General features: G+C 39.3%; 1 protein-coding gene across 5 annotated transcripts; it reads left to right on the forward strand.

Annotated features, from left to right (window-relative positions):
- Positions 1-321: 321 nt before the first annotated feature.
- atp13a2 (ATPase cation transporting 13A2) lies at positions 322-15,116 on the forward strand. Of its 5 annotated transcripts, XM_058084933.1 has the most exons (30): positions 346-444; positions 725-782; positions 2,563-2,646; positions 2,745-2,912; positions 2,987-3,045; positions 4,148-4,214; positions 4,291-4,370; positions 4,449-4,526; positions 5,310-5,379; positions 5,582-5,716; positions 5,788-5,854; positions 5,928-6,059; positions 6,158-6,319; positions 6,438-6,548; positions 7,191-7,237; positions 7,312-7,500; positions 8,558-8,764; positions 8,870-8,980; positions 9,078-9,234; positions 9,374-9,485; positions 10,146-10,270; positions 10,337-10,497; positions 10,639-10,731; positions 10,815-10,894; positions 12,007-12,159; positions 12,241-12,337; positions 12,420-12,643; positions 13,172-13,323; positions 13,395-13,567; positions 13,755-15,116. In XM_058084933.1, exons 3-30 carry the CDS (start codon positions 2,644-2,646, stop codon positions 13,926-13,928), a joined length of 3,387 nt encoding a protein of 1,128 aa, XP_057940916.1. In that variant the 5' UTR covers positions 346-444; positions 725-782; positions 2,563-2,643; the 3' UTR covers positions 13,929-15,116. The 5 variants fall into 5 exon arrangements, with proteins under 5 accessions (XP_057940917.1, XP_057940916.1, XP_057940918.1 ...); XM_058084934.1 differs by lacking the exon at positions 725-782 and having other exon boundaries at positions 322-444; XM_058084935.1 differs by lacking the exons at positions 346-444; positions 725-782 and adding an exon at positions 1,177-1,257.
- Positions 15,117-15,688: the final 572 nt, after the last annotated feature.

Below are 15,688 nucleotides of genomic sequence, written 5' to 3' on the forward strand. Positions count from 1 at the left end.
TACATTGGAAAGAATTTAGAGGCATCGAACTAATAAAAAGGATGTGGCACAACTGTTTAGCCATTTTGCCAAGTGACAAGACGACTGTGGAAAAGACGGCACTTGCGGCACATGCGCAGTTGGTATCTCATAATTTCGATTTTCTCTTTTTATCTCGTAATTTCGACTTTCTAGCTCGTAATTTCGACTTTCTATCTCGCAATGTCGACTTTCTTATATCGTAATTTCGATTTACCATTCGGATATTTGTTTTCAGTGGCGGAAACATACAGTAAGGCAAGCAGTGAAAGGAGTTTTGGACCTCCTCGCTTCCCATAGGCATGTGGGGTCTTGATGACGTGTTGTCCATGTTTTGCATTGGGCGGGCAGCATGGTGTGAATAAATATAAAGCGATACAATGCGGCATTGAGTCTGTCATCAGGACCAGAGTAACGTCGACACATGTAAGTGCACTTTACTTGCGAATGAATGATATTAATTCCATATTAAAACGGTGCACAGACATGCAGTTAGCACAGTCCAGCAGGTTAGCTTAGTTGCTTACGCTTATGCTGCTTCAAGTCCTGCAGGCTTTATAGAGGTACAATTACATGCTATTGCACGCCGACGCTTTTAGGGGTTTATTATGAGACGTTCGCATTTGGAAAGCACAAAAATAGTTAAACAATATCGCCACATGTTCTGTTTTTGTTGTGGTATTTATGTTTTTTTTTTGTCTTGTAGTCTGTAAGCTGTTTTTGCCCAGCGGTGAAGTCATGAACACTGACCTTAACTGAAGCAAGTAAGGCCTGCAGCATCCTTTGGATGTTGTTGTGGGACCTTTTGTGACCTCTTGGGGTGATTTGGTTTGCCGGCCAATCCTGGAAAGATTCACCACTGTTACATGTTTTTTTAATTTTTCAATTTGTGGCTCTCACTGTGGTTTGCTGGAGTCCCAAAGCTTTAGAAATGGCTTTATAATATTTTTCCAGTCTGATAGAGCTCAATTACTTTATTTCTCTTTTGTTCCTGAATTTCTTTACATGTCAGCGTGATCTTAAGCTTTTGAAGATCATTTCGTCAGGCAGGTCCTCTAAGTGTGACGTGTGTAATATTCTGCAGGGATTCAATGAATTCCAATGTAAAAGCAGCTGTTACTACTTCTTCAAACTTTTGGGGAAGTTGTGGACAGCTGTGGCCGCAGACTTGCTTATTTGAGACAATGTGATGGTGGCATGTGATTTTCACATGTTTTGCACACGTTCACGCCATTTCAGGTCAGTCAGGTTTTTAATATTGATTTATTGTGTTGTTTTTATTTGTTCTGGTGAGGCTGCAATGATAAAAATTGATTTAAGACCTTTTTAGATAAGCAGAATATTGATGTTCAAGGGGACTATTTTTGTGTTTTAGACTAATTTAAGGAATTTGACCATTTAAAAATGAATACAAATATTCTTTTAACTTATAATATAATTATAATATACTTATAATATATATAAACTTATAATATATAAATATCTCTTTTAACTACCAAAAGGCAGGGTATCTTATACAGTAGAAAACATTACTAACGCTAGTATACGCATGCGCATTATTGGCCCTGCCTTGTGATGGACACTTCCTGTTTGTGGTGACGTAGACCTAGGTTAGGAGCTCAGTTGTTCGATCCCGGTGTTATCGGCACTTTCTTCGCCCCCTTCCTTCACCTCACCGCGGTCATAATTTTTTTCCATACTCGTTCTCTTGGAAAACAAAACAAAAAACTGAATATTACAGACCTTTAAATGACTGTTTCCAGTTGACGGTAGGTTGATATCCACCGTATTGTTTTGCGATGTTAAAGCGCTAAGTAAACACGCAACTTTAATGGCATTTTGCTTCCAACACTATCGATTATATTTGGCGTTATCTTAAACGAGACGATAGTTTGTCCACTTAATCGTTTTACAGTGCTTTTTCCTCTTTTTGTATGACCGTAAAAGTTAATATGTCCATGGATGCGCTTGAGAGTGGCAGACTGTCGTCAAGAATTTGTCATTTTATGATAACTTATTTAGAATAAGACGAATAATTTTTCGTTTTTTCTGTGTAATTTTAACTTAGTCAACCGAAACCATTAATTAGTGACGTCGACACGTGCACGCAGGTATTGATCCGCATCAGATCGCGCATTGATCTGCGGTGATGCGTCCGGACTATAATAGTCTATACCAAAAAACATCGTTTGTTTAAAAATGGAAATCATAAAATAAATTAAATTACAGTATAGTTATAAATAGACGGTTTGACAGCTAATCACAATGAACTCTGTATTTTTCACTAGAAAGTTCAGAAAATGTATATTTATTTAAATGTATTTATTTTTAAACTGTACATGTAGATTTGTCCTAATCAAATATCATGACATAATTACTATTAACATTTTTTTAAAAATATAATATATAAACAAACTATAAAAAAAACAGGTCTAAAGGTCGCCTTTATCACTTGGGCCAAGTTTGTCATAGAATTAATGATGTACTTATCATTTATTGTTGCAGTTCAGCGCATTATATATGTTGTTTATATTGACTTTGCAGGTGTGACGTGCTGTGAAGTGTGGTTGAACTGTTCCAGAGGCCACTTCTCACAGCTAGCCTGCATGACTGCCTGGTAAACATATGGTAATGTTCCACAATGCATAAATAACTAAACAAATACTGTACGGACTTATGTATATAGATTGAACAGACCTCATGGTCTCACAATGTGCCCCCACCAGGACGCTCAGGGCTACAAGTGGGTCAGATGGCGGGTGTGGTTGTGTCGTTTTGTGGCGTTGCTGTCCTTTGGTTTTCTTCTGATTCTATTTCGATGGTTCCCGCGCCTGTCTCTACTGGCACGCTGCCGCCCCTGCCCTCTGGCGGTCGCGGACTTCGTGCTAATACGGGTGAGATTATAACTAAAATACTGTATTTGTACACAAGTGAAAACAGGGTAATTAAGTATTTGCCTTTCTTTCAGGATACTTTTGGCCAGCAGCATATTGTGAAAGTACTCACAGAGGAGATGGAGGCGGGCAGGTCAGTTTTAAATATCCAACACTATGTGGATCATGTAAATACTCAAATTAATGATGAAATAATTTTAGTAATCAATTATACCTGGGACATTTAATTAGCTAAAGTGCCAATATATTTTGGTATTACAGGAAGTAGTGGCTAACTGGAAAGGCTATTAGTGAAAACTCATCATATATGATGAGTACATTTTTAACTTTAATATTTTAGAGTGCATATGAAAGTGGAAAGGAAATCGCAGCTCTTTGATCACATGGTGATTTATAAAGTATATTGTAGCAACCAAATCGATGTTGTAATAGCATTTCAGGATGTGGAATCAAACTATGGAATGGATTGAGTAAGACCCTTAAACAATGCACAACAATGAGCGAATTCAAGAAACAATACAAGCAGTTGATGTTTGCTAAATACAAGGATGAAGAGTCTTGAACCAGTCATGATGTGCTATATATATCACTATATTGACACTTACTATGGTACCCATTATGTCATTGGATGGTCATATCACCTCGTACGAGGTACGGGACAAAAAAATTAAATAAAAGTAAAATAAAGTAAAAAAAAATTTTTTTTTAAACTATATTAGGAAAGCAGGAAGTGAACAAATGTAACAGTTACTGATTGTAAAAGTACCAGATGGAGGGGTAGGATTTAATAAGCTTTGCTTCTTCCTACTCCTTTTGGACATGTGGAACTGTGAACTGATTATGTGATGCATTCAATTGTAATCTGATGCATGTTCAAATGAAATTAAACCATTACCATTAATAGCGGTAAGGAGCAAGCTGTCAAGCAATTAATAGTGTTGATGTATTCATTGCAAATAACAGTACGGCAACACTAGCATTTGAGTAACATTTTAAAGGGGAACTGCACTTTTTGCCCATCATTCACAATCTTTATGTAAAGCATGAACACATGACTCCCTGACTTACGTAAGTCACAGTTGAGTGTTAATATCCCTTTTAATGCCAGTGTTTTGCGACATTGGTGTTAATTACAGACCTCAGCGGTTATTTGCTTTTGTAGACTATAGCAGACTCAATAGTTCACTGAATAGAGGCCTTAATTGTAGCACTTAAAAGTTTTTGTTTTCTTTTAGTTTGGGATTCTTGGGAGATTCTGAGGATACAGAATGGAGAGACACAGTTCAACTCTACAAAGAGAAGGTGAGGAACAATTGTGGATTCTTTTTTTTTTTTTTTCTCCCACACTCTCAATGACGGTGTGAATATTTTGGAACAGAAAACACTCCTGCGCTACTATCTGTTGGAAGGACTACGCTACATATGGCTGGACACAAGGGCATCTTTCTGTCGTGTTAGGTAACGTACAGGAAGCCACTAATTCCAAATACATAAATGAGTTTCATCACATTGCAATAATGGATGTTTTGGCTGCAGTGTTTTAAATGAGGATTGGACCTGCAAGGACCTCCATGGCTTCAAAAAGGGTTTGAGTCAATCTGAGCAGATTCTGAGGTGAGCATATGCCCAACAACTGTTTGCACACATTAGTGGACATTTTATACAGTAAACCTCGGATATATCGGACTCGGATACATCGGAAATTCGCTCACAACGGACAGATAAAAAAGAACCAATTTTTCTGTAATGCATTTCCAATAAAAATTCATTGCATATATCGGATTTTTTATAACGGATTTCGCCTATTTCGGACAAAATCTCCAGTCCCGTTCCAATGCATTTCCATTAAATTTCCCTCGCATATATCGGATGGCCGCATCGTGGCGCTCTGATTCGCCGAATCGTGACAGGCCGCTATACGACGTCATTTGCAGCGTTGCCTGCGCGTCCAGGTACATTGGAAACATAGTCAAGGAAGTGCCTTTTTATAACGGATAAAATCCGATTTACGCATATACCGGGTATAAATCCGATATATGCGTAAAACGGACATTTTCCGGTATACGCATATAACGGATTTCGCTTATATCGGACAAAACCAGTGGGAACAATTGAATCCGATATATCCGAGGTTTACTGTATTAGCGTGGAAATACAGGAATCTTGTGAGAAGTTAATTTTCACTGAATATTTTTATAATGACAGAAGATAAACCTGTTTATGTTCTACTAAACATGGTTTTTAAACATCATCAGACAAAAATCTAGACAAAAAAAATAACACCCTTTTTACTAATAATAGACCATATTGAAATTGAATATGAAGTATAATTGTACAACTTTTCAAAAGCCGACTACAAATCTATATTTTTGTCTGTTTTTGAATGCTATCTTCTAGGAGACAAGTGTATGGTCCCAACCTGATTGACGTGCCGGTAAAGTCTTTCTACAAACTACTGACCGATGAGGTGAGATGGCGATTAATATTTTGTAGAATATCTCATAACAGTTTATACAGCTTGTATAGCAGTGTAGATTTACGGTCCACAGCCATTGTTGTGTAAATAACTGGCAACACAAAAGAGATCACCTCATAGCGGATATGTCTAAAGTGTGTGTGTGTGATTTGATTTGTTTTTTCTCAATATCAATCAAACTCTTCTTTTTCAGGTCCTCAATCCGTTCTATATATTCCAAATATTCAGTATCATCCTGTGGTTGTTTGATGAATATTACTTCTACGCAGCGTGCATATTGTTAGTCTCCATGCTCTCCATCGGCATCTCGCTTTATGAGATCCGCAAGGTATTTAGTATACTGATTTTATGTACTGGCGTATATACAGAAATAATGGATAAACACTATGCCCTTCACAGCAAAGAGCCACTCTCCACAACATGGCCCGCTTGGTAACAAATGTCACAGTGCTAAGAAGCTCAGGAGGTGATTTCTTTTTTTTTTTTTGAATTTCCTAATTATTTTAAAGGATTTTACCCTTTCAAATGTATTTTCACAGTGCAAGAGAATATCAGTTCAGATGAGCTGGTGCCCGGAGACTGCATATATTTACCCAAGGATGGTCTGCTGCTCCCTTGTGATGCTGCTCTGCTGGTCGGGGAGTGTCTTGTCAATGAAGGCATGTTGACAGGTGAGGTTGCTTGGCCTGCAAGGACATTTGTGATTCCTGGTGTTGATGGCATAAACTATATACTTTATATGAGAATACTTGCTATTACATGTGTTCAGGTGAGAGCGTCCCGGTGCTGAAAACCCCCCTGCCGGTTTCCGAGAGGAGATATATCTCAGACGCTGAGCGCAAGCATGCACTGTTCTGTGGAACACAGGTCATACGGGCCAAAGGTGGGGGGTCCACTGGTGCTGGTGGCGTCGCCATTGTTACAGGCACTGGTGAGTACTGAAAGTGAAAAGTGGACTGCACCTTTTTAAAATTGTATCCATTGCTTGACAATAATAATAATAATAATAATATCAAATGACCAGTTAATGTACTTTGCGTCATCTACAGGCTTTTTTACTGCTAAAGGTAGCTTGGTCAGCTCCATTCTATACCCTCAGCCTACCAACTTCCGCTTCTACCAGGATGCCACCAAGTTCCTGATCATGTTGGGCATTTTGGGTAAGCCCACCAAAACAACAAGTTAATTAATTAACTTCAGAACAGCTAAAAAAAAAGGCTTTGCAGATGAAGCTTTGCCTCACCGACATGATGTTGCTGTTAAAATGTTAGTGGAATGTTAGCATTGTAGCTAACATCCTGTAACTATGCCGGTGATGCGAATGATTGTGACCTGTCCTACAGATATTGGATAAATGATCCATATATGGTAATGGTTTAATTTCATTTGAACATGCATCAGATTACAATTGAATGCATCACATAATCAGTTCACAGTTCCACATGTCCAAAAGAAGTAGGAAGAAGCAAAGCTTATTAAATCCTACCCCTCCATCTGGTACTTTTACAATCAGTAACTGTTACATTTGTTCACTTCCTGCTTTCCATAATACAGTTTAAGGTTTTTTTTTTAAATAATGTACCTCATACCAAAGTACAAGGTGATATGACCATATAATGACATAATGGGTACCATAGTAAGTGTCAATATAGTGATATATATAGCACATCATGACTGGTTCAAGACTCTTCATACTTGTATTTAGCAAATTGGCTCTATATATGTCCATATATTACCGTATTGGTCACCACTTCAATTCTGATGCACACAAACCGTTTTTTTCTACTATTTTCTTGATACAGCTTTGTTCGGGACCATTTACAGCTTTGTTGTCTTCTCATGGTTTGATGTAAGTATAGACTGGATTGGTAAATCAGGGACTTTGACTTTACAAGCCCATCTCACTGATGATATTTTCTCCAGATGTACTGGATCGAGGTGGTGATACGGGCTTTGGATTTAGTCACTGTCGTGGTGCCTCCAGCTCTGCCCGCTGCCATCACCACTGGCACAATTTACGCCCAGCACAGGCTCAAGAAGCATGGTATTTTCTGTATTAGTCCGCCACGTATCAACATCAGTGGCAAAGTGTCGCTCTTCTGCTTTGATAAGGTGAGGACCGGGTTTTGTTGTTCTTGTGTATACATACCATATTTTCCTACAATAGGGTTAATCAGTGACCGTTTGCAGTGTTGACTCGAACAAGTAAACCATCTCCACAAATAGAAAGCATATTTGGTAATGGTTTAATTTCATTTGAACATGCATCAGATTACAATAGAGTGCATCCCATAATCAGTTCACAGTTCCACATGTCCAAAAGGAGTAGGAAGAAGCAAAGCTTATTAAATCCTACCCCTCCATCTGGTACTTTTACAGTCAGTAACTGTTACATTTGTTCACTTCCTGCTTTCCTAATTTATTTTATTAATTTTTATGCCGCATAATGTAACAGTTACTGATTGTAAAAGTACAAGACTTTTACAATCGGTAACTGTTACATTTGTTCACCTCCTGTTTTCCTAATATGGTTTAAGGTTTTTTTTTTATTATTTTAAGTTTTTAATTTTTTGTCCCGTACCGAAGTACGAGGTGATATATATTTAAAAAAAAAATTTTTTTTTACTTTAGTTTATTAATATTTATTTTACTTTGTATTTTTTTATTTTGTATTTATTTATTTTTTAATTTTTATTTGTTGTCACGTACCAAAGTATGAGGTGATATGACCATCCAAAGACATAATGGGTACCACAGTAAGTGTCAATATAGTGATATATATAGCACTTCATGACTGGTTCAAGACTCTTCATCCTTGTATTTAGCAAACATCAACTGCTTGTATTGTTTCTTGAATTGGCTCATCGTTGTGCATTGTTTGACTTCCTTACTCAATCCATTCCATAGTTTGATTCCACATACTGAAATGCTATGGCTTTTTAACGTAGTCCTAGCATATAAATGTTTTAGATTTAGTTCTTCCCCGAGATCATATTTCTCCTCTCTTGTAGAGAAGTATTGGATGACATTTTTAGGGGATTGGTAATTTTTATGTAATTTATATAAGAAAAGTATTTTATGTCAGTATCGGCTGGTTGAGATTATCAGGCATCCCTAATATAAATATAGTATGTTGAGGTTGTGTTTGAGCACCATGCCTATTCTCCAGACAGGAACTCTGACAGAGGAGGGACTGGATGTGTGGGGCGTGATGGAGGGCGGACCTACCGGTTTCGCAGACGTGGTCTCCGATCCCAGGCTTCTCCCGCCAGGGTCCCTGCTCTCGGGCCTGGCCTGCTGTCACACTGTGACACTGCTGCAAGGGCAGCCTGTTGGAGACCCTCTGGAGATTAAAATGATAAATTCCACTGGTTGGGTAGGAGCCTAAAAAAAACATGGATATTTTCACCACCTATTACATCACAATGTTTTGATATTAAATGTAGCTCTGCAGAACCCCAATTCTGTGCTTCTATTGCAGTCACTACAAGAGCCAGGAGAGGACATCGGGGTGTTGGATGCAGAGTTTGGAGGTCACAGAGTTTTAGCTGTCATGAGACCTCCTGGAAGGCCGCTTCCTTTTCAAGCAACTGTGAGTGTTCTCGCCTACGCTAACTAGAACCAATCTATCATTTCATTCAGCAGTCACAGGGACGTAACATCACAGCGACTTACTTTTCTTCCTCTAGCCTGCAAGCGAGCCGGTGGCAATAGTGCAGAGGTATCCCTTCTCCTCAGCCCTGCAGAGGATGAGTGTGGTTACAGTAGCCAGCGGTGGGTGCTCGGTTGTGGCTTTCATGAAAGGATCCCCAGAGATGGTGGCCAGCCTCTGCCAACAAGACACAGGTCAGAATTAAGATTAAGGGGAACCCTAAAAGGGGTCAAGGGTACGCTTGGTTCAATGTTCTCCATCTTTTTTTTTATTTTCACAACTTTTGACATAGATGGCATGGCAATACTAAATAAGATACTTTTACATTTACAGTGCCACCACAGTTCTCAAGCAAACTACGCAGCTTTTCAAGTGAAGGCCTCAGAGTTCTTGCTCTTGCCTATAAACCAATGGATAAAAGTGCTGATCTGAGCACCATTGAACGGTAGGACACTTGATTTGAAATGTTACTTCAAACCCATTATATACATAGAACATAGAATCATGATGTGCTATATACATACATATATCACTATATTTACAGTTACTATGGTACCCATTATGTCATTTTATGGTCATATCACCTCGTACTTCGGTACATGACAAAAAAAACCTATATCAGGAAAGCAGGAAGTGAACAAATGTAAAAGTACCAGATGGAGGGGTAGGATTTAATAAGCTTTGCTTCTTCCTACTATGTATGTATGACCCGCTGTTACCTAAAGATCCTGGTTATTAGCTCTATTAGACCCCACATGTTTTTGTTTTTTTGTGGTCCTGTCCACCCATTAGGGCAGATAGTATTGTTGATTTATAGTAAATGCCCTTACATGGTAAACAGGGAAAGTGTAAGATAGTTTACCTTGTTTACCTTGTGTACCTAGGTTTTATTTGACCTTGTCTTGTTGTTATGCAAATTTTGGAGCGGGCTGACCTGAGCAGGAGGGGATAGAAAAGAAGAGCGGGACAGTACAAAGAGACAAGAGCAACAACAATCACAAAACATCAGAAACAAACAGGACTACATAAAAAAAGACCCTACACCTTTATAGGAAATATAAATATATCTGTAATATATATATATGTAATATGTGTTTAACCATAGAGGCGAGGTAGAGCAAGACATGCTCTTCTTGGGTCTTCTAATGATGAAGAACTTGGTGAAACCGGAGAGCAGCAAGGTCATCGACATGCTCAGAATGGCGAGGCTCCGTACTGTCATGGTCACAGGTGAGAGACCATCTGTTAATATGTTGAACCGTCACGTGAATCACACGTTGTGGTTTCTCCAAACAGGCGACAACATTCTAACAGCAGTCAATGTGGCCAAAAGCTGCGGCATGGTGAGGTCTGATGAGGGGGTCATGTTTGTTGAAGCCACCGCCCAGACAGCTCAGGCCACGGCCACCCTGAGGTTCTACCTGGAGGACGGGGAGGGATCAGTGGTCACAACCCGGGTCAGTTGATGCTCAAAGACCCAAATAAGTCAGTTTCATGTCTTTTCTGGAAATCCCATCAGCTAAAATACTTCAAGGTTACTCCTAAGAACTAGAACCATCACATTAGTAGTAGTTGATAACTTCCCTTCATTTTCCCAGGATGTCTACCAGGGAGATTTTGGCTATCACTTGGCTATTAGTGGCACTTCCTTAGATGTCGTCTGTGACCACTTCCCTGAACATCTGTCAAAGGTAAATTAAAAACGATTCACTCCCAAGAAGTCTTCTCTGTGATGTAACATTTTTATACTTGAAGTGGTATTATGTCATTGCAGGTTTTGATGCGAGCCACCATCTTTGCACGCATGGCGCCTGACCAGAAAACACGACTGGTGAAAGAACTCCAGATGCTAAAGTGAGTTTGTACACACACGAAAGATTGTTCGTTCATTCATTTTCTACTGCTTATACTCACAAGGGTCGCGGGGGGTGCTGGAGCCTATCCCAGCTGTCGTCAGGCACATTTAGACAAACAACCATTCACACTCACATTCATACCTATGGACAATTTGGAGTCGCCAATTAACCTGGAATGTACCCGGAGGAAACCCACGCATGCACGGGGAGAACATGCAAACTCCACACAAAAATGGCCGAGGGTGGAATTGAACTCGGGTCCCCTAGCTGTGAGCCCTGTGCGCTAACCACTCTCCGCCTGCCGAGATCATGTTTTTTCTTAGAGAAGAAATGTGCTTTATTTGTGAATAACCAACAAAAATACCTTAATTTTTTTTTATCAATGAATAATCTTTACTGTACTTTTTTGGGGAATTTTGCCCATGATTCACAATCCTGATGTGAAACATGAATACATATTTCTTTCCCTTTTCTGTGCTTTAAAACACAAGAAAACAAGTTAATTTCAGCTAGCTTACAATGCTGTCTTTGGGTTACACCTATTTTGACTATGAAGCCCTCTAAAAATAAACCTATAACAATGTTGCATGTTTTGATATTATCCATGCTGATACACATATTGATGATATGTAATAGTTGCAGTATCTTGCCGTATTTTGATGATTGAAAACACTTTAAAAGTAGGGTGCATCGATACTAGCTAACTAACACGACGTCTGCTAATCACTAGTCTCAGCGTCATTCACAGACCGAGACAATTTGGAGTCGCTAATTAACCTAGCATGTTTTTGGAATGTGGGAGGAAACTGGAGTACCCGGTGAAAACCCACGCATGCACGGGGAGAACATGCAAACGCCACAGAGATGGCCGAGGGTGGAATTGAACTATGGTCTCCTAGCTGTGAGACCTGCGTGCTAATGCTAACCACTCTTCCAAATATCATTGTAACATTCTTAATTTTAATAAAATTAAATGTAATATCAGTCACTTTTTGACAATAAGGTAATAGAAAATTTGTATTACATCATTCAAATGGAATAAATTGTACTGCTTATGTTGTAAGCAAAACAACAAAAAAATTGATCCAAGCTTCTATGTCATTATTGCAGCTACCGGGTGGGCATGTGTGGCGACGGCGCCAATGACTGCGGCGCCCTGAGAGCGGCTGATGTTGGCGTTTCTCTGTCAGAAGCAGAGGCCTCCATCGCATCGCCTTTTACCTCCAAGACGGACAACATCAGCTGTGTGCCGCTTCTCATCAGGTAATTAAACTTATAATGTAAACATTAAAATATATATATATACACACAACATTATGTAAGAGCTTCTTCTCACCTCTGCAGAGAAGGCCGATGCTCGCTGGTCACTTCCTTCAGTCTCTTCAGATACATGGCCCTCTACAGCATCATTCAGTTCACATCTGTGCTCACCTTCTACACGGTGACCTTCACACAATATGACCTTACAAAAAAACCTGGAGCATAGAACGGTATCGAGCTGTATTTTTAAACACTTGTTCTAGGTGGGCACCAACCTGGCTGACATGCAGTTCCTGTTCATCGATCTCATACTGGTGACCCCGCTGGCCATTGTGATGGGCAAAGGAGGCCCCAATAAGGAGCTGAACCCCCGCAGGCCCCCTGCCAATCTACTGACCTTGCCCGTCCTTGGCAGCCTTTTTATTCACATTAGCATGGTCATACTGGGGCAGCTGGCCGCTCTCTTTCTCACCATGTCTCAGGACTGGTGAGTACAAAAACAACAAGTTAGAGCAGACAGGTCACAAAATGATGCCAATAGTAATTAATAATTGATGTATTTTATTATTGAGACACCTATTTTTACCACTTAAAGACTTTTGGGTCAGACATTTAATAGAGAATATATCATTTAAGTGTTGAAATATTTCCACATACTTGGATTTGAATAAGCTGCACAGCGGTCGAGTGGTTAGCGCGCAGACCTCACAGCAGACCAGGGTTCAATTCCACCCTTTGCCATCTCTGTGTGGAGTTCTTGTCTCCCCGTGCATGCGTGGGTTTTCTCCAAAAACTTTCTTAATTGGTGACTCTAAATTGTCCATAGGTATGAATGTGAATGGTTGTTTGTCTATATGTGCCCTGTGATTGGCTGGCCACCAGTCCAGGGTGTACCCCGCCTCTCGCCTGAAGACAGCTGGGATAGGCTCCAGCACCCCTCGTGAGGAAATAGCGTTAGAAAACGAATGGATTTGAATACGTTTGTTATTATTTAAGTCATATTCTGTTCCCTCAGGTATATTCCCCTCAATTCCACTGTGTTCGGGGCGGCAAACCTACCCAACATGGAAAATACTGGAGTGTTTCCCTTGTCGGGTTTTCAGTACATCTTCATGGCCGTGGTGGTCACCAAAGGTTACCCTCACAAGAGCCCTCTCTACCGCAACGGTAACACATATTGGAAGATAGCGTACTCAATTCATTTGCAACCATCCGTCATTCTTTGTTTATCCTTCCAGTCGTTTTCCTGTGTTTACTCCTCATCCTGTTTGCCATCATGACATACCTCGCGTTGGATCCGGGGCCGTTCTTCATCGACCTACTACAGTTCTACGACATCTCGGACATGAATTTCAAGATGCTCATCGTCGCTCTGGCTGCACTCAACTTCCTTGTTTGTTTTGTGATTGAGGTAAGTGTCACAGGAATAAACAAGCGTCCTTTTTTGAAGTGCCTGAACCCTAAAAGACACCTGGTACACTGGAAAAGGTATTGGAATAATTTGTCATATTTTACAAAAATATAGAAAATAATGAAATACATTTGTTACAAAATAGTTTAGTAGTATTGTCGGAAAAAAAGTGTGTTTTGGTGTGCAGATGCTGATTGACGTGGGCATCCTCAACTGTCTCCGCTGGCTGTGTCCGAGGCGCTCCATCAAGAAACAGTACAAACGCCTCCACTCACAGCTCTGCAACCCCCATGCACCATTATGGCCGCCCCTCAACCAAACACTGCACGCATCCCAGAACACAGTCACCACCATAAGATAGCATATCTTGCTCCTTGTTAGCACAACACGCACTTTAAATACGATGAGCATGAACAGTTGATATGTTCACACTGGGAGTTGTTGTTTTTGTTGTTGAAAGTGAAGCAACAAAAATAACTTACCTTTCCGACCCAGTTTTCCCATCTGGACAAAAACTACACGTTGAGGTCCAGAGCCTTCGTTGTGACACTCAGAGGAAATTGATCAGCAAAGTAAATGCAAACAAAATGGGGTGCGTTCACTGAAAGTGTAATTTGCTACATCGCAAAGAAATGCTGCGCCTTAACACAGTTGACAAGCCAGCGTTTCAGGAAATGCTGCTCCTTTATGCAGTTGACAAGCCAGCATTCCAGGAAATGCTGCTCTTCAATACAGTTGACAAGCCAGCATTTAAGGAAATGCTGCTCTTCAATACAGTTGACAAGCCAGCATTTAAGGAAATGCTGCTCTTCAATACAGTTGACAAGCCAGCATTTCAGGAAACGCCGCTCTTCAATACAGTTGACATACCAACATTTCAGGAAATGCCGCTCTTCAATACAGTTGACAAGCCAGTGTTTCAGGAAATGCTGCTCTTTTAATACAGTTGACAAGCCAGCATTTCAAGAAATGCTGCAAATGTTTGACAGTACGAATTGCCTGTGAAAACAAACATCACAAAACGGCAATTCTACAATTGTACAGTTTACAATCTACAACCAGTGTAGATTCAATTTTGTGGTACGATAAACAAAGAACATGCTCCTGCATTGGTTTGAATCCAGTCATATTTTTTTCAATGTAGTCTTCTTAAAATTGTTAAATTAAAAAAATATATATATATACACACACACACACACACACACACACATACAGTCAAGCAACAAACAGTTATATGTATAATTTAAGGGAGAAAATGATTGGAAATTTAAAACAGTCAATTATATTATTAAACAGCGCGCTAGGATTTCGACCTATCGTCAAACAACCAACCACATTTAAGCGAGTCAACCGAAACAGGTTTTAAATTGGCTTAATTGACACCATGTATGCCCAGCTTGTTTGTTTTTTTTCTTTTTCCTTTGGGTCATGTTTTACATATTTTGTGGTGCTTTTATGTCTTACTGCTATTGGGATAGTGCCGATGCCATATTTTCACAGTGTAAGATACAGTCTGAAATATCTACTGAAATATATATATTTGACTTGATGTGTCAGCCTGTGGCTTTTAATATTCTAAACACTTTTACACTGTATATAATGTTCTGTCATCTCATCTTGATTTCAGTGTAATTTGGTCCAGAAGCATTAATGTCAATAACATGCTGTGATTAGTTAGCAATATGAGTGGAACATGGGCACTGAGAATATCAGCTTCTAATGTATGCTGTGCATGTTTTGTTTTTTTTAATACAGGAAATTCAAGATTCTGGTGAAACTTTTACCACCTTTTTAAGATCCTAGAAAATATGTTGTAAAACAATATACAAAAGTATTGTATTGGTTGTCAATGTATATTCAATTTAAGTACAGGAATATATTTTAAAAATAAGGTAAAAATATTTACACTAAATTTGAACCCTTACAAAAATTTACTTTTAAATTACAAAATTAGATAAACAATTGAGGCAATTAAAAAAAAAATCAAGGCAAAATATATACTGTATACAAGACAACACAATTAAGTCATGTGTATACAGTGGTGTGGAAAAAGTGTTTGCCCCCTTCCTGATTTCTTGTTATACTTAAATGTTTCAGATTATCAAACAAATGTAAATCTTA

The sequence above is a fragment of the Doryrhamphus excisus genome, chromosome 10 (genome assembly GCF_030265055.1).
Source record: "Doryrhamphus excisus isolate RoL2022-K1 chromosome 10, RoL_Dexc_1.0, whole genome shotgun sequence".
Taxonomy (NCBI): domain Eukaryota; kingdom Metazoa; phylum Chordata; class Actinopteri; order Syngnathiformes; family Syngnathidae; genus Doryrhamphus; species Doryrhamphus excisus.